The sequence below is a fragment of the Orussus abietinus genome, unplaced genomic scaffold, assembly GCF_000612105.2.
Source record: "Orussus abietinus isolate OABI.00-Male unplaced genomic scaffold, Oabi_2.0 scaffold54, whole genome shotgun sequence".
NCBI classification, from domain to species: Eukaryota; Metazoa; Arthropoda; class Insecta; order Hymenoptera; family Orussidae; genus Orussus; species Orussus abietinus.
The window spans coordinates 243,250-267,978 of record NW_019394260.1 but is presented as its reverse complement, the minus strand read 5'-3'; the positions used below and the strand labels follow the sequence as shown (position 1 = coordinate 267,978).

General features: G+C 49.4%; 2 protein-coding genes across 4 annotated transcripts; one reads left to right on the top strand and one right to left on the bottom strand.

The window, feature by feature from the left end:
* The first annotated feature begins 2,775 nt into the window (after positions 1-2,775).
* On the top strand, positions 2,776-8,323 carry LOC105701035 (7SK snRNA methylphosphate capping enzyme). 3 transcript variants are annotated; one of them, XM_012427434.1, is made up of 5 exons: positions 2,776-2,923; positions 3,524-4,835; positions 4,918-5,136; positions 5,213-5,287; positions 5,348-8,323. In XM_012427434.1, the coding sequence occupies exons 2-5, from the start codon at positions 3,534-3,536 to the stop codon at positions 6,332-6,334; spliced, it is 2,583 nt and encodes an 860-aa protein (XP_012282857.1). In that variant the 5' UTR covers positions 2,776-2,923; positions 3,524-3,533; the 3' UTR covers positions 6,335-8,323. The 3 variants fall into 3 exon arrangements, with proteins under 3 accessions (XP_012282857.1, XP_023290544.1, XP_012282856.1); XM_023434776.1 differs by having other exon boundaries at positions 5,339-8,323; XM_012427433.1 differs by having other exon boundaries at positions 5,213-8,323.
* Positions 8,324-9,971: 1,648 nt separating this feature from the next.
* Positions 9,972-23,974, bottom strand: LOC105700774 (echinoderm microtubule-associated protein-like CG42247). The gene is made up of 16 exons (XM_012426929.1): positions 23,861-23,974; positions 23,508-23,764; positions 23,007-23,184; positions 14,143-14,349; positions 13,956-14,072; positions 12,978-13,206; positions 12,560-12,855; positions 12,280-12,444; positions 12,108-12,203; positions 11,884-12,021; positions 11,552-11,812; positions 11,166-11,423; positions 10,924-11,086; positions 10,667-10,849; positions 10,467-10,562; positions 9,972-10,380 (listed from the first exon to the last, which is right to left on the bottom strand). The coding sequence occupies exons 1-16, from the start codon at positions 23,972-23,974 to the stop codon at positions 10,112-10,114; spliced, it is 3,027 nt and encodes a 1,008-aa protein (XP_012282352.1). The 3' UTR covers positions 9,972-10,111.
* Between the last annotated feature and the right edge of the window lie 755 nt (positions 23,975-24,729).

Genomic DNA, 24,729 nt, shown 5'->3' with positions numbered 1-24,729 from the left:
GCTTGAGCCAATCCGAGGTCGTAATTCTTCCTTTTGTACGCGCTCTGAAAAAAGAAAATCAGGCGTTCAAAAGATGTCCTGCCCTAATTGAATTTTAATTTAATATTCCCTTATGTCTAGAGGAATTTAACGAACACAAACATTGGAATTTTTCGTCCTCTTCAGAACATCTTTCATACTGAATCTAGAAAATGGCCAAATGTTTCGTTTATTCAGCCACTTATGCAGAATCTCCGAATCCTCGTCGGCTGGGAAAAACGTGACGTGATATTCTGTCTGAGAAGAAAGGAATAAAATATAAAATAAATCTCAGTGATTTTATTTTCAGATATTCGAGTCATGAAATTCAAGTCCAAAGTCTGTTTCTTACGATAGTATGTTTCGAGTTGCTTTTGAACTTGAAAAATCGAAGCCTCACCGGACAATCATCAACGATTCCGGGCCAAAAAATTGATCTTTCACGTTGTGCCCAAACGAGACTTCCAGCAGTGAAGTTATTGTTAAGCAATACGGTATTCTTACTAAAACTGGGCTTAACCCCTGGTAGATCGCAAGATGCAGCATCCTCATCTGTAAATTAAATAGATCATTCTTAAATGAACGGGCAAATGGAAATGTGAGGACGAACTACAGACCGGAATTCATCCTGCAAAACCACTCCTCAGGGACGTCCACAGGATCGTGGTATTTATTCGAATATCTCCACTTCTTGCAGGAAGGGTTACAGCACTGAATATACAGCCCTACATCTCGCTGCAGCTGCAGCATCTTCAGAGCGTGTATCCAATCCAGGTTCCTCGAAATGTTCTTCTCAGCCGCTAAAAAGATGTATAGTCATTCCAGAGATCCAAAAGTACAAGTCCTAAGGTTCTTCTAGTTTCACGTTAAAACTAAATAGTGAAACTCGGTGAGCGTGTTCCAACGCACAATTATATTACATTACAAAGTACGGATACACGCAGGATACAAGTAATCATGCATTTACAAGGAATCCGGAGTATCAGTTACTGATAAAAACATGCGCTTGTTGACCGCCTAGCTTATCGTCACATTCGTTATATTCGGAAGTGGGTGAAGTCGCGATTAGTCTTGGGGTTACCCTTGGACTTGGAGGTCCCTCGTTTCGGAGAAATAGCGCGAATGCATCGATTCGATCTCAGGTTGTAACGACCCTGATAGCAGTTCGCATGTTTATGTTCCATCTCGGATAAATCTGCATCAGCCTGGATGTTCTCCTTGTCCTGAGCGGCGCCTGTGCCATCTTCTTTGCTCGCTGCATTCTCTTCTCTTGAATTAGTTTTTCCATCGACTCCAGTTCTCCTAGTCCTGGCCGATACATTTCCCGCGTTGCCGTAATCTCGATTTACGGATAATTTCTTGGAATTTCGACTTCCATTTTGGGAGTTACTCGTCTTCAGTGTCTCCAGGTTCCTGAAGGCGTCCTCTTCGGATTCCTCGCTCTCGGGGTCGTGGTATATCAATTTCTTCGGCTTCAGTATCTTCTTATCGACCTGCTTTCGCTGCTTCATCGGCGCTTTCGGCAACGACGGAGTTAATTTCACGGTTATGGGAGTCTCCAAGAACTGTCTGCTGCCATCTTGCACCTGGAGTTCTTCGTTCTCCGCTTCTATCTGCAAAGCAAGGGATAAATTGTTAATATCTTAAACGTGAGGAAACGCTTTATTCGCTTTACCAAATCGGAGACGTTCACCGACTCCGCCTGAACCTCAAAGTTGCGAATCTTCCCTGATTCCTCGAAGTCCCTTGACAGTCCGGAAATTTTTAAAGGAGCTGCAAATGGCCCCTTCAAGTTTTCTTCCATTTTCCTGCTTATCCTGCAGGTACACAAAAAATTGGATAACTCTGTAAGTTCGCCATCTTTCGAGAGAAATATCATATTTAGCAGAATGACAGATTTTTTTATTCTGAAGGACGTGTCTATACTTTTTCTGACATTTTCGAGAAAGATTTTTCTACTCGACCGCCATGGTTGCGTTTGAGAGGAAGATTATATTTTCAATTTCGCGTCTTATACTTACTCTCTAGCGATTACTTCTACTTTCCTACTGAATTTGCCGGAAAATGTCGAGTCCCGACCTAAATACTGAATTAGAAACCTACCGCACGAGATACAAGGACCTAATTACTAATTAAACCGCCTGAAATCACGCGACATTGCGCGACATTTGAATACGATTCCGGCCTGACGCCTCGAGGGCGTCTGTGATTGGTCGCCGCTGACTGTCATGGCCGCCGGCGCCACTTCCGAAACATCCGAATACCCCTAATCCAAATTCCTACATTTTCCACGAAAAAGATATACCTCAACTTTTAAAACTCCGACTGAATGACACCTGTACCACAGAATTCAATACTTCACCGGGAACAACATAACAAGTCCCGAATTTCGCTAAATTTAATTCATTTATAAGTCCTCCGTTTTCGAAACAGGGAGCCACCATTTTGGGTGACATCCATGACCTCAGGGCTTCCGGAACTCCTTCCCTGGGTAGCTCCTAACATTACCTACAGTCCTGTAAGCCGATTTACCAATGGAATTTTAGCCGTCCTTTGATGTAATTACTAATTTGTCGGGCGTCGTTCATCGCACGGGTGTCGATTACGTATTGAAAGAAAAGTCACCGTCTCGCGGTCTCTTAGCCGCCATTTTAATTTTAGGCAAGCGAGCTTCCCAAGATGGCCGCCGTTTCGCGGCGGCGCCACCGGCGGCCGCGAAGCCCACATGGAAGATGGAGGTCGAGCCAAGTGAGTCGAGCGAGCATTCACCATCGTTGATGGCCGCACGGCGGGTCTCGTATACTAAACGACAGCGAGTTTCGCGAGTCAAGTGTGCACGCTAGTGTCTAATGCGAGGAAAATTTGGTCCCAGAGAGCAGCCGGGACCCGGAGGAATTATTTAAAGGTGAGTCTGGTGACGCAGCCGGGAGAAAAGCGACCGAAATCACGGGCGGGACCTCGCGGCCCTCGCCTAGCCTCCGTCCTCATGCGAGCGTAAACCGCGCTACGGCGCATGCGCGCCCGCGGGAACCACGAACTTCACGCGCAATTTACGAACGCGCGCCGTTTTCGGGGTTCTTTGTTAGTTTTCTGAGTTAAACTCACCCTGAAAGCGCGAGCTACCGCTGCTCATGGGATTTTTGAAGAACCTGGAGCAGTGCCATTTTCTGCCCCATGGAATTTGCATGAATTATCTCGCTCCGAAGTGAAGCGCTCTCCCGCGTAGCGTGTCCACCCTGTGGGGGAAGTTTAATTTATTTTGTAACCGAGATTCTTGTTTTGGTCGTGTTACTAGATTATATTGAAAGTTTTAAGCTTGCATTAATTGTTAGTAAATGCGCAAACGTTAAGAAACGTTGAGAAACGTTGAAAAACGTGGAGGTTTAGTCTTAAGACTTGTGGAGTATGATTCTTATATTCTCTATTGTTTAATGAAATTTTGACAGGGACGTTGGTTACTATAGTGGGTTTCTTAAAAGGAATTTTTTGGGTGTCCGTTTTATAGTGGAGAAAGGATGTCATCTGTTCAAGTGGACAGGCCCACCAAGATGGGCCAGGTTAGTAGGAAGGAGACCGACAAGTCTCGGAAGCCCTTCAACCCATCGCACAAGAAGCACAAGCACGAGGACGGCAGGTACTTCAAGTTCGGCAGGAAGAGGTTGCAAAGCTTTACAACCAATGGAAAGTTTTTCCCACCGTACAAGAGGAGGAAGAAGGAGGGCATCATCATTCCTCCGACAAAGTTTCTGCTCGGTGGGAATATATGCGATCCGCTGAATTTAAATAGCATGCAGGACGAAGAGGTGAATCGTGCAATGAATGCAGTCACTCCAAAGTCGAGCCCTCTACCAACTCCGAAGCACAGGAAGGAAACAATTGAGGTCATTATACCGCCGAATATCTGCGACCCGTTGAACCTGAGCAACTGCGACAATGAGGACTATGAGAAGCAGCTGATTTCGCCAACGAAGAAAGGCTCCAAGCGTCGGAACAGGAAGAGGAAGCGCGCCTCTTCTGGATCAGGTAAGGACGACGCGAACGAAGCAGCCGAGGCGAAATCTGTGGATACTGTAGAAATTCCCACTATCGAGATCAGCGAGGTAGGAGAACCGAAGAAGCCGAAAGTTGAGCCAGTGTTGGCTCCTCCGAGTCCTCTGCCAAACAACCCACCTAAGGAAGCAAAGCAGGAGAACCTGCAAAAGGAGAAGAACAAGCTTCGCCTGAAAGGCCTCGAAGATCCAAAAGATAAACGTCTGCGTAAAGTGGACATCAAGGACAAGATCGTCAGCCCTGTAATTCCACAGCCTGGAGCATGGAAGACTAGGCCGCAGCATAGACCGAGCCAAGACAAGAAGAAGAAGGCAGTGCAGCAGACACCAAATTTTAGGGAAAAGGACGCTCGGTACCAGTACGGAAACTACAATAGATATTATGGATATCGTAATCCTCACCATGACGTAGATTCGAGGCTGCCAGTATTCGCTCAACGCAAGGAACTGTTTATCGGCAAGGATGTTCTTGACATCGGCTGCAACATTGGTCATATTACCTTGTCAGTGGCGAGGGACTTTTCTGCTCGAAGCGTGACTGGCATTGACATCGATCGAACACTTATCAACATCGCCAGAAAAAACATCAAGCACTATGTCAACTGTGTTCAGTCTCCAGCGAGCATCGAGGATGGTGCAGAACGTAAGGATTGCGATCCAAGCTTCTTCCCAATGTCTATGCCTATTAATTACGGGCCGATAGATATCCCTGGGTTTACGAAGAATAGCAAATATAAGGGGTTCCCTTATAATATCACTTTTGTACAGGTAAGAAAACACTGAGAGAACCCTTTACAATTCATGTGTATTTATCGTAGCACTATTAACTGATATTTTTATCACTGTGTAGGGTAATTACGTTTTGGAAGACGATGCTCTCCTTTCATCGGAGCAGCCTCAGTTCGATACGATTCTTTGCCTCTCGATAACCAAGTGGATTCATCTGAACTTCGGAGACGCTGGACTGAAGCAAGCATTCAAGCGCATGCATGCCCAGCTTCGGCCTGGTGGAGTGCTGGTATTGGAGCCACAAAATTGGAGCAGTTATGGGAAGAAGAAGAATCTTACTGTGAGTAATTAACGACTCTAAATGCGTTTAATAATATCAGATAATATTCAAACTTTATTTTTTTTTATGTCTTCAGGAGAGGATCCACAAGAACTACCAGAGCATCGAGTTCTTACCGCACAAGTTCACCCAGTACTTGTTATCATCAGAGGTAGGGTTTGGAAAATGCGAAGTGGTTTCAATACCTCCTCACCCTTCGAAGGGTTTCCAGCGTCCTGTGCACCTCTTCACGAAGGCTACCCTGAGTCCAGAGGCTGCAAGTGGCCAGACACCGGGCACCTCTACTCGCATCGAACGCAGAGACCATGAACAAAGAGAACTGGAGAGACGTGAGTATGAACGTGAACTCTTCCCCAAGGAGACGAAGAAGGAAGGCAACATGTCGGAGATAAGCCAGCGGAGCAGTGAATCTCTCAGTCAGTACGAGCAGCTAGAAAACGTGTACGCCCCCAGTGCCACACCTTGCTACGACACACCAGGCTACACCGAGGACAGTCAGCCCTTGGTGCCTGCGAAGATGTGCTACGTAGACCTGGGTATCGACAATGACAGGCCAGAAGAGAAGGAGTCGAAGGAAGTGTCTGAGAAACAGTGCTCCGAAGAAAAGTTAAAACGCGCAAGAGGAAGTGACCCTGGTGACAAGGCGTCTCCTCCCACTGCATGTAAAGCCACTCCGATCACCATCGAGAACCCAGAATCTGCGAAGCCAACCCCTATGGACATCGTCGCAGACCTGGACGCTCCGAAGAGAGGTTCCAAGGACTCTGGAAAACAGTGCCTGGAAGTGACATCCCAAACACCTATCCCTAATCTCTCCAAAGACTCAAAGACGGACGGTCCTACACAGTCTAATCAAACTAAGTGCCCCGAAACGAACAACACCGAAGATAGGCAGGCATCTTCAGTGAAGTCTCCTCCCGATGCACTCCCTGAGGACGTTCCTGCAGAAAGCTGCGATTCAACTAGTGTGCATCAAATCACTAGGGACAGTAGTGTCAACGAGCCTGTGGAGAATAGATTAAGTTGTGAAAAAATCCCTGGCAATGAAGTCGATCTCAGTATGCCAGAAGACGTTCGGATCGACAAAGGGCCAGAAGTCGTCGAAGGTTCGGCATTTTCCCGTGAATCCGACGCAACGCCCGAAAGTATCTCTCCGGTGTGTACGAGTAAAGGCGACCTCGTCTCGGACAACACATAGATCGGCGCGAATAATGTACTTGTCGCTTGATTCAGGCGAGGCCAGCGGTACTGCCCATCTATGTGCGGCTCTGACCGCAGTTCGGCCCGTTCACTCGGGGGATATAAATATTTTTTTCTTTTTTTTTTTATACACATTTCGTTAATCACCAAATGCGGTATATTCACGCACTCACGTCGGAAGGATGTTCCTCTTTTGTTCGCTTCGCTCCCACTGACCATGGGAGACATTAAGCTAGTCAAAATTCGAATTTAGTCTCGCCAATCCCTGATCGAGTAAGCGGGTCCCTCGCGTCTCGATTTAAGCCGAAAGTCGGTGCGCATCCCCGTGTCCTTCGGTTCTCCTTTCGCTTTCTTTCCGGTGACAAAATCATCAACCATTTCTGTTGAATCGCGCGAAACGAAGAGGCGAGGGACTAGCTCTGGATCCTAAACGCAAGGGGTGTTGTTTAAAGCCGCTTTACACATAGATTTGCTTGAAACGCCCGCCGGTACCAAGAAATATCTACGTTCCACTAGCGTTTGCTCTCCCCTTAACCCACTTTCTGTCTAAAATTGGGTTCTCCAACTCGAAATAGACACTCGGCTCGGTTTAGCACTAAGTTTCGGGATTAGTTTCATTCGCACCGAGGTTCGGACCTTTACGGCGAGCGATTTCTCCGAATCTTTTTTTAATGGCAGTCCGCTAGCCGAGTCTTTCGTTTCGCTGCGAAGGTTTTGGCCCCTTCTGTGTTAAACTAGTACCTATGTGTTAAGCCTCCAAGCGAGTGTGTGCGTGTGCGTGTACTGGTTGTGCCTGTATTAAAGTTAATTGCGAGAGTTGGGAAGAACAGAGATTCTAAGTCCGTGCCTAAGGGCGTCATTTTCGCATTTTCGCTCCGCTCGTAGATTTTACTCGACCCAAGACTGACTTCTGGCTTTACATGAGGAACAAACGAGAGAAGAAAAAAAACAAACAAAGGGAGAAAAATTCGTTAACTGCGCGTGTACCCCTTCCGTTTTGCTAATTAGTCCTCTGGAACGTTTGTAAATGCGTAGCTACGCGTGGCGGTCGTCTTCTGCGCGTGCGTCACCGTCACGTGATGGCAGAACGCATGCGCAGAAGATACGGGACACGCCGTTTGTTGCCGTTTCCTGGTTACTGGATTTCCTTTCTTTCGGTGCTTAATTAGCAGCATGGGAGTATTACATGTATTTAATATATGCGTTGGGCGGTCGGGGTTCCGTTTTGCCGACTTCGGTGCGGACGGTCAAGTTTCCCTGTTTTCCTTCTTTTTTTCTTCTTTTTTACCTTCAGCACCCCGATCGCACTTTTCAATTTTCGCTGCGAAATATCCCCGCTTGGGAGCGAGAGGTCGTTAAGTCGGAATCGCTAAGCGTTTCTACGTAGAAATTGTAAAGATATATCGAGAAGGAATGGGGAAAGAACTGGGAGGATATCGAGATCACTTTGGGGAGGGAGGGGAGAAACGGAGATATCCCTGGAGTAGCTCGCTTGTAAATTTTGTGTATTTTTAAAGCCCGGATATATTGTTTGATAGTTGTTATTTATTCGTTTTTCCTTCTTCTTCTTCTTCTTCCTTCTCGGGCGGAGCCTTCGACGTCGCGAAGAGTATTACCGGGGAGTGGCGCCGCCATTTTGCGCGCGATAAGGCGATCGTCACTTTTAAGATGCGAATCTTGCGAATCCAAAAGACACGAAACCTGTATAAGAGAAAGAGACCAAAAAAGAACGATTTATAGCGAACGTCCGCGTCTAGTCGAGCTTTCTGGGCGATACGAGTTTTTGTTTATTTTTTTTTTCCGGTTTCCCCGGCATTTCCAGTCGTTCGACCGTTACTTTTTAAATCTCCCGCGTCTGGAGGAGGGACGCAGGGCGTACCGTTATTTTTTTTTTTTCCATTCGATCCGAAAATTCGGATTCGGTGGTTGCCGCGGGAAATACTGGCCCGATTAGACGAGGGACTGCGAAAACCGATATGTGTAGATAGATATAAATATATGCAAAGTAATATACACCTGAGCGAGGAAAAGGAAATGAGGAGTTAAGGAGCGAGGCTTCGAGATAGGAACGTTCGGGAAGCCTCGGAAGGAAGATCTCGGCGAACGCTTTTTCAGACTTTTTCCCATGCGAAGAGAAAGAAGGAAATGCATGTTAAGGGAAAAAGGGAGCGGAATACAATAAAACAAGGGATAACAACTCAAGAGGACCCGAAGAAGACCCCGACGGGGAAGGATTCAGTTTATTTTCATCGGCAGTCCTTTGTAAATGTATTATAATTATTATTTTTATTTCTCTTAGCCAAGTAACGCCCCTCGAAGCGATTACAGAGTGTGCAGCTTGCAGCTTGCAGTTTCCTAAACCGTGGAGAAGACTTAGCTCTACCTCGCGAATCCTCCGGAAGGGACGAAAATTGCCCCTTAAAAAGTGGAACCAAGGTAGCCGTGTGGCTTTTCTTTGTTCCTCGCGTCCTTCTTCTCAGGCCTGGCAGTGATGGCGATCTCGTCGCTGTACCTTTTCCTCACGTTTACTTGCGACTTTTCCCCACTTCTTTGCTTCCTCCCCATTCCGCCCCTGGCCGTGATCGAACAAGAATGAACATTATCAACCACTGTCGACGTTCTTTTGCATTCTTTATTCGTGCCCTATCCGCTAGGTGTGTTTCTCCTAATTCTAAGACGCACACTCGGGGACCTAATGTGTCGCACTTTAAGTTGCAACATGTTATGAATTCTCTCTCTCTCTGCTTTTTTCCCTTTTCTCTCTCTCTCTCGCTCTATCTCCGCGTTTCGCCCGAATCTTTGTAACGCAGAGATACACCTCGTACACGGATAACACCGTAGCTAGACTATGTTATTATAAATGTTAATTCGAAATACGGTGAACGCACTGAATTTGTTGACCAGCAACAGCTCTCTACGTGCTCGTGTAACAAAACTGGATAACTGTTAAACTCGACGATTATCGTAACGATGATATATATATACGGATATGCGTGGAGGCGCCCGCGCCTCCTTGCCGCAAGAAGATGACCTCGGGGATCCTCTTCTGCAAGTGGACGACCTCGGTTTGCAAATGGATGACCTCGGTTTACCAGAAGACAACCTTAAGGCCCCTTTTCGCAAGATGGCCTCGAGGACTCATACTAGAAGAGAGCTTCTAGGACCTCTGCAAGACTGCCTAGGGGTTCCCCTTAACAAGAGGACTACTTCGAGGACCTTTTGCAGGACGACTCAAGGATCTCTCCCAAGCAGAGGACACCTCGAGGCACCTTTCACCGGACCATTAAGGCGACACGAAAGTGGCATCTGAGGAGTCAATCGTGCATAGAACTTTTCTCATAACTGGGTGTACCAAATCGTTTGCAATCTTACCACGTGGATATCTGGTCCCTAGGGAAGGTCTCGACGCACATGAAATCAATTTTTTTTTTTCTAACAATTTTTACGAGTGTTACGGAGAAATGCAAAATTTAATCTCACTGGCAGGACCTTCCCCAGGCCTCCGTCTTCACGTGGTGAATTTTGAAGCTACTCGGTAAACTCAGGTAAAAAGTTTCGCGATAATGGCGCCACTATCGCGTCGCCTTAACCTACACGTTGTTAGGAATTATTGCTAGGTAGGTCGAGGGATGTGTCCCTCTACGTCGGGAAGTGGAGCCTCAGTTTTACCCTCGATACGGTAAAATCCCGGAAAACGGTGGCAGAGATGCTCGAAAAGAAAAAAAAAAAGTCCCTCCACACCTCGCCACTTCACCCGACTACGCACTTCCGGCTTCTACTCGTCCACCAGCTCCCAGAGCATCAGCGCAGCATCCGTGCCGCCTACGGTCACGACGTTCTGGTCGTTGTACAGGAAACGGGCACAAGCCACCAGGGAGCTGTAGACCTTCTCTTCGACGTATTCCGCCTTGGCGCTCGTGCAAGGATACCTGAAGAGCCGCAGATACCCCTCGGCGTCCCCGCTGACGAGCATGTCGTGCGCAGCGGAACGACTCGACGTCGTCAGCACGGTCGTCAAAGGATAGTACCGGTTGTTCCACATACCTAGACACGGTATTAATACGTTGCATTGACCCTGGATGAATATTTTCAGATTTCTTCGGCGTAGGCCGATGATGAAGAGGACCTACCGGAAACCATGTAGCCGACCGTGCAGTTGTAGGTGTACCACTTGACGTCCTTCATGACCAAGGGACTCTTCTCCGAGGAGAGGGACTTCACGTCCCCTGTGGATAACGTTGATAACGATCGGATATTTAGTAATAGTTAGAGATAATTAGTGATAATTAGCTAAGGATGGCGGAATTTGATAATAAATCTGACGACGTACAAAAGACCAGGTCGTAGTCCTGAGTGACCGTCTGCAAGAATCTGCTGTCGGAGCTCCAGTCCAACTGGACCAGCGGCTGGGCGCCGCGGATCTTGTTGCTCTTCTTGTATGAGAACCCGTCTCGGGAGACCCTGAAGAGGTACACGCTGCCGTTCTGCGAGCCCATCGCCACGATCTCGCCAGCTGGAGCGAGGCGAATAGTAAGTATCTCGACTCCTGGGGCGCTGGGCTCTTCGGCTACTTCTAGAGTTACTTACTTGGGTTGTATCCAATGCAGGAGAGAGGTGATCCGCAGACGCGGAGGGTCGCCACGGCGGCTCCTGTGTCTGCTGCGAGTACCAGAAGGTGGCCTTCCGACGAGCCGGCCGCCAGGGCCACCCCGAAGGGGTGGAACGCTATGCAGATGCACTCAAAGCCGACCTTCGCGTTAAAAAGCACTAGGTAGTTTTCCACACGCATAGAGATTTGTCAAGAATGGAAAAGTGTTACATCGTCCCACCTGCGTCGTCCATAAGAGCTTGTGCCTCCTCCAGAGGGCGATGTTCTTGTCGTGGCCGGCAGTCGCGAAGACCTCGTCGTCAGGGTGCACCGCAAGGCCCCATAGTTGCCTTCCATGGCCAAAGACGACCTGGTTGAATCTCCTCTGGAGGGAGCCCTCGACGATGTTGTTCCTCGTGGTGCCGACGTAAATGTTCCCGTCGTTTCTTCCAGGTCTTTGCGGGTAGATGCTCCGCACCCCGCCTGCAGCTTCCGGCAACTGCAAGAGATCACCCTCGCATCTTGATATTACGTACACAGGGAGCTAAGAAATTTGGTAGAGCTTCGCGCCAAATACATTTGTTAGTATGGATGTATGAGTTCATCCTAGGATTAAGAAATCCGAACCTTGGTGTCGGTGATGCGCTTGTAGTTTTGTAGGGAGTCCCAGGCAGCGATCTTGCGGTCCTTCTCGCCTCCGGATAGGAGCGTGCCCTCTGATAACATCACCAGGGAACTTATTCCCTTGTTGTGAGCTTCGAACTCCATCCTGACGAAGTAAGCCCCGTCGGCGTCAACGGAGTACACCGTGATGAAGCCATCGCTGTCTGCGGTCACCACGTCGCCATCTTGTTCAAATTGTAGACTGGTGACGTGCGTGCGCGACGGCTTCAGAGGAGAAAATAAATTTATATGAAAAGGTGGTATCACAGAGAATAATAGAAGGGAGAGATCATTACAGGCTTAATGATGTCGGTCCTCTCGAAGAATCCGTCCTTCCTTCTGTTCCAGAAGGTGAGGTGCCCTCGGCCATGAGTTATCAGGAGATTGTCGTCCAGGGGGTGAAAGGCTGCCCCCGTGAGATCCTCCTGCAAAGTCTGCGTCGAGAGAAGCGAGTTTTCATTAATAATTTCAATGTTTCTATGAGTTTAGTAATTTTCCAATTTATTTAGATTCTACTTGCCGCCACTTTTCCTAAGAGATGGCCCCACTGCCACTGCCAGACCGACAGGATGGCCTCCCTGCCGGAGTCGACGGCGAGCACGTAGCTACCTCCGTTCTGAGAGTAAGTAATTAATCCCTAAGTAAATCGGCATGCTTTATTATTACTAAAATGAGGTGTAATCCAGATTTACCAGCTGCGAGAACGCCAGGGCGCACACCCCCAGCTGGAACTCCGACATGCCGAAGACGTAGAGGGTGAGGAGAGTCTCGGTGGACCAGATGCGAACATGAGGCTGAGCTTTCCTGTGTCTCCCAGCCTTCTGCCCAGAAGCCACCAGCTCTCTGCTCGGATGGACCTGAAATGCTCCTATGTCAGATTCTAAGGCTCTTCCCCGAGGAAGGGAACTCATAAATCCGTTAAAAATCCACGAATTTTGCAAACAACGCTGATATATGGATCCTTCTCAGCACCTCCATGCAGGTAATGTCTTCCGTGTGGCCGACGTAATGTCTCTGGGCGTTCTCCTCCCGGTCGTAGAGGACGGCCACAGCTGCGACGTAGTACAGGAGTTCTCCACTTGGGAGGACCCAGAGGTTCCTCCTGGTGTCCGTCCCCCTGTACCCGTAAACCCATTCTAACTGGAGCTTTTTCTCAGGTGGCGAGTTGTCGACCGGAGGAAGGTGAGAAGGAGGGTAGAAAGATCGCCTCAGGCCCCGGATGGTCACCTTGGCAGGCTCGTCTCTGAGCACCTCCACTGCGCTGTAGTCTGAAAGAGGAAGCGACCATCTATAAAAGTTCAGCACTGCATCCTGAATCGGATTCTGCACCCTTTGGGATTGGGCTACTCAGAGGTCTTTTTATGATTTAAAGAAGTGGACGATTTGTTACCGTTTACGCGAACAACCTCGGAGTCGGGGGCGTAGAGAGCTCTGGGTCTGCTTTTGCTACGAGTTCGCCTTTGGCGTCCGATGTCCTCCACCACTGCCGGGGGTCCTCGTGATCGTGACCTTCTTGCCGGCGATGCCGTGATGGCTCCCATGCTCACCGAGGTGCTGGTGCCCAGGTAGAAGGTGTCCACGTCTGCGAACTCGTTTCTCAGCTGGGAGAAACTTCGCACCTGGACATCGTCAGCGAAAGATTAGACCCAGGGCCTAGCCAGTGATTCGGACTTGAAAGGGTGTCGAGGGTGTCGAGGGTTCTAGCGTGCCGTCGTTTGAAAAGGAAATAGGAATGACGGCTGGAAATTGGTCAATTTGAAATTCATATCCGCCCATGACCTAGCCGGATGAATCTCTGACCTTTTTCTCGAAAGCTCGCCCCAGTTGGGGCCTCGGCCAACCAGCCGCCATTTTGGTTCCCTTAAGGGCGTCCTGGCACGAAATAGCACTGTTGCAACCTGATATGGGGCCTCTGTCGTTATCTATTCCCACTTAAGGTCCCGCGATCTTCAAGTTCGACCGGGTTTTAACCTTTATTGGGATTGACGTGACAATGACTCCTATTTTTTTTGTTTGTCAAGCAAAAGTGCATCTTGACTGCCAAAAGAAGGCGACCCTCGGCAGCCTTCGTCCTTGCGGACACGCGCCGTTCGGGCCTTATGCATATTTATGGAAAGCATTATTCAAGTCGATTTTATAAGGACGATGCCGCTCGGCCCTCCCCGATTTGCATAAATAAATGATAAACTTTAGCCGAGCGACATTACCGTCCGGGATGAAGAATCGAGGAACTGTTCGAACGGGGGCGGGGAGTATCGATTCTCGGACTTGGCCGGCAAGAAATGCCAAATCGTCCTGCGAAGCCCGAGAAGGTCCTTCCGGACGTTCTTTTTTAACCCTTCGATTAGTTTCGATATCTATAACCGACCTCCTGACCGGACACGGTGAACATTCTCTTGGCTCCGTTCATCTTGAGGACCTGACCTAGGTCCTCCAGGACCTCCTCGAAGGGCTGGGAGGTGCGCAGGTTCAGCAGGACTCGGCACTGAAACCAGGAATTATCTTTTCTCACCCCCAGGTCAAGCGTCTCCACCGGAAGAGGAGAAGAAGACTACCTGAACGGTGTGGTCGAGATTATTGACGATCCTGATGACCCTTCCCGAAGATGGCTTGCCACCTCCTGGGGGCGGCGCCTCCTCCGTGATGCTGGCCTTTCTGCTGAGGCTCGCCACCGCAGGGGGTCTGCTCCAGGTGCCTGCAGGCCTGCCCGCACCTGCAGGTGAGGTGTACCAGGTGTTGCTCTTCTTGCCGTAGCTCGCCGGCTGTGGAGAAAAATCGGGAATCAGAAGTCGGGAATCAAAATCGGACCCTCGGGAGGAAAGGGAGAAACGAGAGGAGCGAAATGTTGAGGGGATAGGGCAGCACCTGCAACATCTCGGCGGGCAGGGATATCACCTCGAAGGAGTCGCTCATCAACACCACGAAACTATCCGCGCAGTTGTCCCAAAGGGGTTCCTCTTCCTCGCTGGACTCGTCCAGCACCTCGCCGAAGTCCGGCTCTTCCGACCGCGAGGACGAGCTTGGCGACTCAATGGTGGACTCTTTCCCTGGGACGGGTTTGGACCACCACGGATCCGCCAGTTGCCGAAGAAGGTACCCCTCTTTCGACCAGGTCGATCAGCCAGCGACTACTCGGCCCCGAACTTGAAGATCCAAGACCAAAGCCCACAAGATGAAGACCTTCTAGTGGACCTCGACCATCAACGGTTAGTCCAAGCCGTAATAATTCAAGCAAACAATTGCTGAAGGCACCTGCTTCAACCAGGCCCAAACTTGAAGAGTGGAGACCGAAGATCGAAGCCGACGAAGAGTGAAGACCTTTAGTAGACCCTGACCATCAATCATCAATCAAAATCCGTAATACTCTCTTAATCGGTCGAATGTAGACTGTTTGGCAGTTGTCAATTGGCGATTTGACATCGGTCACGTGCACGTCATGCCATTTGGTGACGTCGAATCTAACTCCTCGAAGCCTCGGAGGGGGTTGCAGAGAATTCCTCGGATCCGTGTCAGGAGGTTAACGAGGCGGGGTCTCTCTGCATACAGGTGCTCTGTACACCTATGCAGGACACGGTGGAGGACCGAGGTGCACCGCTCGCACGAGTGCTGGAGACTGGTGGCAGCATGCTGCCCCCAGGATGCGGAGGCCACCGAAGCCTCCCATCCACCCCAGGACTCAAGGACGTCCACCCATCCACCCTTTCGCCCATTCGCCCCCCTGGGGGGTGGCTTCGGCCAGGCCTCACCGATACTCCATCCATTATGCATGCTAATCAAAAACCACGAAGCTTTCACCCCCCCAACCCCTCGAATCGACACACGAAGGGGTTGACGTGCATCGCCTTGCAGGGGCATATATATATTGAGGCGGTTTTTTCTCGCCACGTCTCGAGTGAATTGCTTTTCAAGACTCTCGGAATACGGATTTCTTAATTTTAGAGTGGATCGTTATTTTTAAGCTGGTTTTAAGCTGGTAATGTGCCGTTAAGCCCGTTTCCGTCGTTGTAACACTGATATTAGGTTTTATAGGGCGCGGCTATGTTTTAATACCTAATCTCAGTATGGAGTCCCGGAAGTGGGGGATTAGGGACTTCATCACGAAAACCGGGAACCAAGGGGCCGGCATGTAAATGCCCAAGGGCGATCTTTCAATCCGTGATTTATAGGGCGTGATGGAGGGCCGGTGGAAAGGTCAGCTCTGGGAAGGGCCTTTAGGAAAAAGCTGCACCCATTTGGAGCTATCGATGCGGTGCTCCCGGCAAAAAACGGAAAAGTCAGCTTATGCAGATGCAATTTACTTAATAGCAGGGCGGAATCGGGGAATCCTTGGGGGGTGGGAGGGAAAAAATGGACGCGGTGATTGATACCATAAATTTCCTGGTAATCCGAGACACGCACTCAGGTCCGCGGTGTTCCTCTTCGTCTATCTAGATTTTTTTTTTCGTTTCCCGATGTATATATTATGAACTTTGTAAGGGTAGAAGGGAGGTGTCTAGTTTGTACGATTTTGTCGGTTGAAATCCAAGAAGGGGTAGATAAGATTTCGGCAAAATGGCGATGCGCCCCTTACGGGGTGGAGGAGGCATAATGGCGGCATGAATAAACTTAGGGTGAAGGTCAGTCCCTCGTGGCCGCTTTACTCTCTTCCACGTACTCCCTACCAACCCTTCCGGCGGTAAACCCGCGTCCACCTTAACCCCGTGCTCAAGGGTCGTTAGTATTTCGCAACCCCTTTCTCGCTTCGATCTGTCTGCGTCTTCTGCGATCCTAATCTACCCCCCTGGAGGAGACCCGAAACTCTTACTTTCAAAATCCTGAAGGCACCCCTCTCTTAAGGGTGCCTTAAACTTTACGCCACCTGGTTACAATTCTTATTTCTATTTTATTAATTAATATTTCCGAAACATCGGACGCGTCCCTCTTTTAGTGGCGTCCTTAGCGTCGGAGTTGTGTTAACTTTATTGGTCGCCTTGGTATTATTTTTACCTCCATTTTATTTATTTACTCCCGGGGGGTAGCGCAATTCTATCAGCCGACGTCGAGGCATGTTTCGCACGAATGCGGACGCGGTCGACGGGAAATTAAGAAGAGATTTGGGTCAACATGGCCGGACAATCTCGGACGCATTAGGGCAATCCGCGATTGGTCGGCGATACGACACGCCCGTGTTACGACATAACTGGCATAACCCATTGAGGTCGTCTTAAGACCGAGGTCACGCTTGGATGAAGTCTGCAATAAGCTACGACAGATTATGACCGCGTGTCGGAATTAACAGTCATTTAGCTTGGACTCGCGATAAGTGCATCATATGTAAATCCAAGATGGCGGCATCGCCCCCTTAAACAAATCTAGGAAATTGCATCATCCTTAGAAGAGAAATAACCGATTAACGTGCTAATACCTGCGTTAGAAATGAATTACCCTTCTTTTTTTTTTGTTTTTTTTTTCCCTTTCATTCTCTCGAGTTGCAAAATTCCTGTTAATCAGAATTTCCTTCCCTAATCAGGGTGACGAGATTTTCGATCCGCGACTCCATTCACGGTTGTGGCCGAGAATTAATATGTATCTCCTGTGGTTCCCATAAATCGTGACCGCCATTCGAGCTTCCTCAAGGCCAAGGTTGCACGTGTGCAAGGTCATGGTCGCCGTAGGTGCGCAGGGGGTGGGGCTCGCCCGGTGTCTTTGCACCTGCGAGTGCACCTTGCAGACACCCCCGACGAGTGGGAGGTACATTAACGCACTCTCCTCGGCGTTGTTCTCCGGGGTCAAAGCTGGTGCTCAACCCTTGGCCTTTGGACATCGGGGATCAGCGACACGACGTGACCCTCGAGTCTCTCCCTCACGTGATACGTAAACTTGGCGGCCGTTCAGCCATCTTACCTCGTACGAATCTTTTCAAGGGTATCGTTAACCCTTTCCCTGGTACAATTCTTACTCTTAACCCTCATCTCCCCCCAGCGTCTCATTCATTCCGCGGCAAGGCAGAAAAGTCACGTCTAATCAATCCATAATCGGTGGTTAAACGAAAAAAAGAGACGCGGTTGCGCCTCGACAAGATCACGACCCGCAGCGCCGCGTCTCTTTACTCTGAACGACCCTTTAAGTAGTAATCAACCTCCTTGAAACGACCACTGCTTCCATTGAAAAATGATACACCCTTTTTAGCATACACTGATGGTTTTCTTCACTTTTTCTCTTCAATTTGAGACCAAGACCAGTGTAATCGACGAAGGGGTTCGCGAGTTATAAGGTGAAATTTTAGTGAGGTGGGAACTTTATCGCTACGTTTGAAGACCGCCAATGGTGTTAAGTAATCCTCAAGTTCGATTAGGTAATGGACCTTGGGAAGTATGAATTCCTCGAGTGTCTGCGTTCAAATTCAAAGTGGAAATTGAATTCGGAATGGCCGTATTAGAGAGCCCGTTCCCTAAACGCAGGCCAGCTCGCCGCCCTCTCAGATCGCATCTCGAGCACGCGCCATATTGGCGCATGCAGGTTGCAATTAAGTCGCAGTCCGATAAGTCGGGTCGCAGGGTCAAGCCTCGATTCGTGCACCGACGACAGGGTTCGGTCGAAGATCGCAGGATTAAACGGGACGAAAAGGGTGGTGCACGTAAATTTAAACGAGGGGACTGCGTGATTCCCTCCTCGATACGTCGCCGGAACTTTGCATACGTCGTAAAAGGATTTATCGTAGCCATGGGGAATTTACCCGCGCCGGAAGAGATTTCTTGCCTAACCTGAACCATTTTTTTTTTTTTCTTTCTAGGTTGCAACGACCTCAGCAGTCGAGTTCGCATCTCGATTCAAGGCCAGCTTGCTTTGACGTAAAGAACCCCCGAAGAAACGCATGTGACGCCATTCAACAGGTGACGCTAAATGGTCCTCGAGTTGCGCAGGGTCGAGATGAAGAGTGTACTTGGCGCGGGACTCTTCCCTCCTCTCTTTCTCGGAGGACATCCTGGGAAATGAAGATGGAAAAAGGCCGAGGCCCCGGAATCGGGACGCCACTTTCCTCGGAATTGGTTTCGCGTCGGCGGAAGTGCATGCTGCGAGGCAATCGCACTTAATTGACATGATTGCTCCCGATGTTTGCGGGTGATACTGCGACTGTATTAGGGCTAATTGTGCCACCTAGTTGGCAGGACGGCCATTCCGTCCGTTTCGCCCGCTGGGCGGGATTTAAGGGAGGAAAAGCCACGAGAAGTCGGCCGTCGAGCGGTGATTCGTCACGCGGGGGTACACGTGTACATATGTACTCTCCCGTATACGCGGTCGCATGTGTACACCCCCTCGAAAACGAGTTATACAGGTGTCACTTTTGATTCGCGATATGTAAAGCACTGCGGCATCCCATTTATCGTCCCCTCGGGGTCACTTTTCGCCCGGGCGGTCGCAATTCGCCCCTCCACCCAGGACAACCACCTTATTCTCGTGTTTAACGCCCCAACCCTTCCCCTCGCCGATTACTTATACGGCACGCACTGTATAATGCTACAACTCCGAATCCTACGCCATGCATGTCCGCCGTATGAGTAAGAAGAGTGAATTCAACCCAAGACGAAGGACTATCACGTGACAACGGCGATATCGCTTGATACTGTATAATGTAATCTGTAATAATGCAATCTCGGCGCCGCACATGTAAATCGTCCTGGAAACGTGTCGCTTACACGAGACCGCGCGGATGTAAATCATTCACTTTACTCTTAATTAATACGACACGCAATGTTATCTACTAGTCTTGATATCGCTGGGATGAAGGAATGTCGCGAAAAGATTCGGTAACTAGGTTTAATTAATATGAAATGTGCTTTGCGGAAGGAGAAAGACGAATTTAATTAGTTGAGGCCTTCTGCAGGGACGCCGGGAGGATCCAAGATGGCGGCGCCCTCGCGAGACGCTTTTCAGGCTAGCGGGGAATTCGAGTCGTTTGTATCCTCGTTTCTTCCCGTGAATGTCGTTTTAATGTAAATTGCCAGGCCTGTCAGAAGTACTCGGACTGGGAAATAAGACTCGAAAGAGCGTAAACTCCCGTTCGAACTCCGTACGTAAACCTGGCCTGCGGCTCTATGCAAATCGGAGGGATCGATCGCGTCGGTTCTGCGACGAAAACGGGGGCCCGTTTCGCACTGGGAGACACAAGTAGGCAAAAAGCAGGCCGAGGAATCTAGTATTTAATGTACAGCGCGGGAGCCGGTTATTAAAGTTTCGCGGAAAAAGGCGGGGATTTACATGTCCGAGTTCCTCGACCGCCATGGCGGACGGTCACGTGACGCCGGAAATCCCGAGCGAAGTCGACGCCGAGGGCCGGAAACTCCGCGATAATAAAAGAGGGCGTTATGACGGATCAGGGACATTTCTGCATCGAAATGTGACGGATGGAGATCCGGATACACGCCATCCGGAACCATAAAACAGAAACGGGCGGCGGGAAAATGGCGGCTCGTTTCCGGCGCGAGGAAGGCTCGTTATTCTCCGGCTAATCGTATGACCTGGTGGACGATTCTTTTTTCCTACTATTCGTTAGCACTCGTACACTCTTTTTTCAACATTTGTATGTTATCCGGGAAAGTAGGAAAATTCAGGAGTCGTTGCAAAAATCGAGGTCTTCGTTATTTTTTGGGTTTTCTTCGGTGCGGTCGTTGCCATGGCTTATGGCGAACACGCAGTCTGCGACGTAAGACCGCATCGCGATTATGGCCCTCGTTTTTGCATTCATTATTCCCTCGTTTTCTCGCCTCATTATTAGCTTCACCGACGGGCCGTGCGTGCCAGCCACGCCCGCGGAGACGAGGCCCCGGGGAAGCAACGAACCTGTCCCGCCATTTTGAATAATAACCGGCCATCTCTGACCCATTAACCGCCGTTTCCCGGATACTCCCTAAGCACCCGTTTATTCTAAACGATTAAATATTATTGAAAGTAACGAGACATCCTTCATGTTAGAGAGGAGAGAGAAAAAAGAACCGGCTAAATTAACATGATTTCGCAGGAGACGATCTTCGGCGTCCCGCCCTTCCGGGCGGGAGATTTGAATGCGCGCGGCGAGACGTCAACGCTCGATCAAGCGATGTCGCGCGTCACGAGAACTTTGTCAGCTACTTTTCGCCTCTATTTAAAAGAGATCGATCCTTATGTCCATGGTGTCGAAGATATGTGTTCCCCTCGTGGGACTACGTATTGGACGAGACTTGGGCATAAATCTCAGGGACTCGTAATACGCTTGCGCTCGCGTCTTGCGGCGGTAATAAACTGTTACTACTTGTCCGCAGTAGTGGTGGCGTTCTACTGGTCAGGCACGTGGCAGGAAGGTATACAGCAAGAAATACACGTGAAACGTGTATAGGCGATCCCATGAGTCCACATGCAACCCTATTAAAAATCAACCCTTAGGAGGGATTTAATTTGTGAAAGTATTTATTCGTGTATATAAACATTTAGTAATTAATATTTCACGATAGCGGCCCCCCAGAGCTCGGAATGGCGATAGTTAGATTAATGGTACTTGGGGAAACTCTGGGCAGAATTTTGGAAATTATGTTGTATCGTGTCTGGCTTTTCACAGGGGGTTTCGAAATCTTGACCGAGGCCGATCGGCGTCGAGGGGTATCCGGATTGGCTCGCAACCAGGGGTAGAAATCTCGGATATCTGTGGTAGTGTATTGATCCCCGGGGCCATGCTGACCAGCGGTCAATGAGATACGGTCTTTCTTGCGCCCTGCAACCCCCGGGCCTTGCCGGAAGTCGCCCCTTTCTCCCCGGCCGCCCTTACGTCGCCGCCCTTTGACCCTGCGATTCACGCGATCGCCACGTCCGGTTTGGGGATGTGTCGGTTCCGCCAGCCCTTCTACAGGGCGAAAAATCAAGGCCACCTCGTGGATGGGTTTGCCAAAATTAGGGAAAAATTGTAATGTCCAAGGCACACAGGAATTTCGCTACTCCGAGGTCCCAAGGGTCGCGTGAGGCGATATCTATCGATTTTCCGTAAAAATTTGAGGAAAATTCGTTGGAAAATTCGAGGGACGCTTTACTGCCACAGGGGTTGAAGTTCGGAAGGAGTCGCCCGAGAAGGGGCAGTGATCCACTTTCAATGAAGGCCCGAAGGGGTGAAAAGAGGGGCAGAGGTCCTCGAAATGCGCAAACTCGAGCTACCCCTTTCATCGCCCCTCCATTTTCTCACCCCTTAAATCCCCACCCCAGGGGAGCTTTCTTACCCCCTCGGCTTGTGTACCTGGGCGAATCCACGTGGTTCAGGTAAACACTACGTGTCGCGTGTGGTCCTTAGAGCCTGTTATTAATGCCACCCTAAACAAAAGTACTTGAAAAAACATCTACCCTTGCCTGGAATTACTCCAGTGGGGTTCCCCCTTTCTCTCTTACCCCATTATTTAATACATTAAGCCCGTGCTTAATTTATATAAACTGGGATATGTAGATAAAATTGGGGAAAGAAGTGATGTTTTTTAAGGGAGGGGAATTTCCACACCTAGAGTCCCTCGATGACTCGTTTGGAGGCTCTTGGAAGGAAGGGACGGCTAATTTGGGGTGGAAGTGAGTAGACCGTTTGCCGGCACTCCTTCAGCTCCCTTTAATTCCCCGGGATGGATTTATGCCCTTATTCCGCAAGGGTGAGTCCGCGTCCTGTAATCGATGCTCTCGAAAAACGACTCCGATCGCCCATCCCTCTCGTTAGGGAGGCGTTACTCACTTTACCGGATTAGCGGGTGACCCAGCAGGTGTACCAACCCTTTCGGACATATCAGAGCATAAATATCGATTCCAGTGGTCACACCTTAAGCCCAGGAAATCACGGTGGGTGCGCCAGTCCAGATTACTGGTCGCCTTCCAGCTCGCCGAAAATTGCTACTCCGCCCGGAAGTCCTTAGAGTGGCGACTCGATTCTCCTTCCTTGGCGGCCGCCATTTTGGCGAACGCGGTTTTCGGCAACCGGTGTTAAAGACCGTATCGATCCCTCGTACTTTCCTTTTTCTTGGCCGGGTCTGGCAAGGTTAAACCTCGACAAAGTCTGGGAGTCCCCTCTTCGTCTGCGAGGCAGACTCGGCGTTGCGTGCGGCCTGCTTAATGTTGATCTGGGCCAGATACACAGAGGCGCACGGCCTACCATGACGCTTTATACGCAGCTTTCTTATTATTCCCTTTATCGCGGCCGTGTCTCGGGCTCATGAATATTGAGACCCACCCCCGTAACTCGTGCGTGCTTTAATTAGTCAAGATGACGGCAACTACTCTCTTCGAGAGGGGCCGCCGCCATCTTGGTTCCTACGCGCGCCCCGAGTTTTCGGTTTTGCGCTAAAGACTTTCTGCCCGAAACCCCGGTACGTTTTAGCGGTTAAATCTTATTCATTGATAGGACACTCGGTTACGTTAAATGGGGTCGATCCGATATACTCGCCTTGAAGGTCTTGTAGCTGGAAACGACGTACGAGGCACCGTCCTCCAGCTCCTCCAGGCTGATCTTCCGGTCCCCGTCCATGGAGAAGATGTGTCGAGCCCCTCTGGGCAGGTCCAGGCGAAGGGACAGTCGGTCCAGAAGAGCCTCCAGGGAGCCGATGTCTCTCCCAGGCTTGAATCTGAAACGTCCGATTATTTTCTCAAGACATCTCCCAGAGATCACGATCCACGTTTCCTATCCTCTACGTCGTGTACTTATTACCCTCGTATTTATAATCCTCGCGATGAAATGTCCCTTGTAATGATATACGATTTAATTTTATATAGTTGTTTCGCGCAACTGAACGATTTTCTCGGTGTACATCCTATACCTACTCTGTCCTCGTGGTCTACACATTCCATCCTCAAAATCCATATTTATGGTGTCCTCGGTTCGTACTTATGACGACACGTTCCATGTTCATAATCTAGGGGAAATTTCGCACGGATAGGTCGAACTCACCTGAACTCGACCCCGGGAAAGTAGGGGTCCCCATTCTTGTAGAAGGTGACACGTCGGGCTCGCCAATAGCCAAGGTTGTTGTACCTCGCGGGGGCCGGCTCGTGTCGGCTCTTCGGCCTGGGCTCCGGCTGCTCCGGAGGCGGCATGCGGGGACTGGAGGGTCTGCTCTGCCTCCAGAAGCCTCCCATGCCGCCTCCGCCCCCACCCTCGACCGCCACCCCCGTTCCCGGGCCGGCCGCCGCCCCCGGGTTCTCCCTCTCCTCGACGTCCTCCTCCTCCTCCTCGTCCTCCTCCTCGCTCTCCGCGCCCCCTGGCGGGACCGGCTGCGCCGAGTCGCCGCGCCGCGGCGCCACTTGCTCCTCGACCTCCGACCCGCGAGGTTCCTCCGAGACGCCCGCCGCCGCGGCGTCCTCGTGCTGCTGGCCCAGCCGGGAGCTCGCCCGAGAGACCGCCTGTGTCGCCAACATCCTGCGAAAGGGATTATATTTCTCGCCGTTCTCTAGGGGGGACTCTGACTTCGAATTTTCGGAATTTAGCCATAAACCTTACAGAGAAATAGGGAGGCGCTCGATATATAAAGCAAGGACCCTCGAAGCGTTTTTTGTGTCTGTCGTTAAGACTAACCGTACCGGGTCCGGTTTCAAAGTTTCATTTGAAATTGCACATTCGTTATTATTCTTCTCGTTCGTCTAACCTTACGTAAGTTCTTGTACTGTCTGATTAATCAATTTGTCCATTTTTATATATTTTTTCTCTTTTGCTTCTTTCTTTTTTTTACCGTGAAAAAATCATCGCCCGGCTTGCTTACCGCGACTTACGAAATTACGTCTTTTTCGGAAGAGAAGTTATATTTTTTAACTTATTGACATAATGAAGGTACATTTTTTACTTCACGACTATTATCGGACACTTCATTTGATGGTCAAGAAACAAGAGAAATTTTTCTTATATTCTCGTTCCGCTATTTCATTGTGGGGGCAGAACGTGTGATTTTGATTTTAAATATTTTCAATGCGTTTATAATGTATTCGGCAGATAATATTAAAAAAAAATACTTGTATTAAAATGAAACGAANCTTTTAAAACGTTTATAATGTATTCAGTAGGTAATATTAAAAAACTTGTATTAAAATGAAATGAAATTTTTTTTTTGTATATCTGATAGAAAAATATTATGAAAACACGTGGAGCTAATATTATATAAATATTATAGAGGTAATAT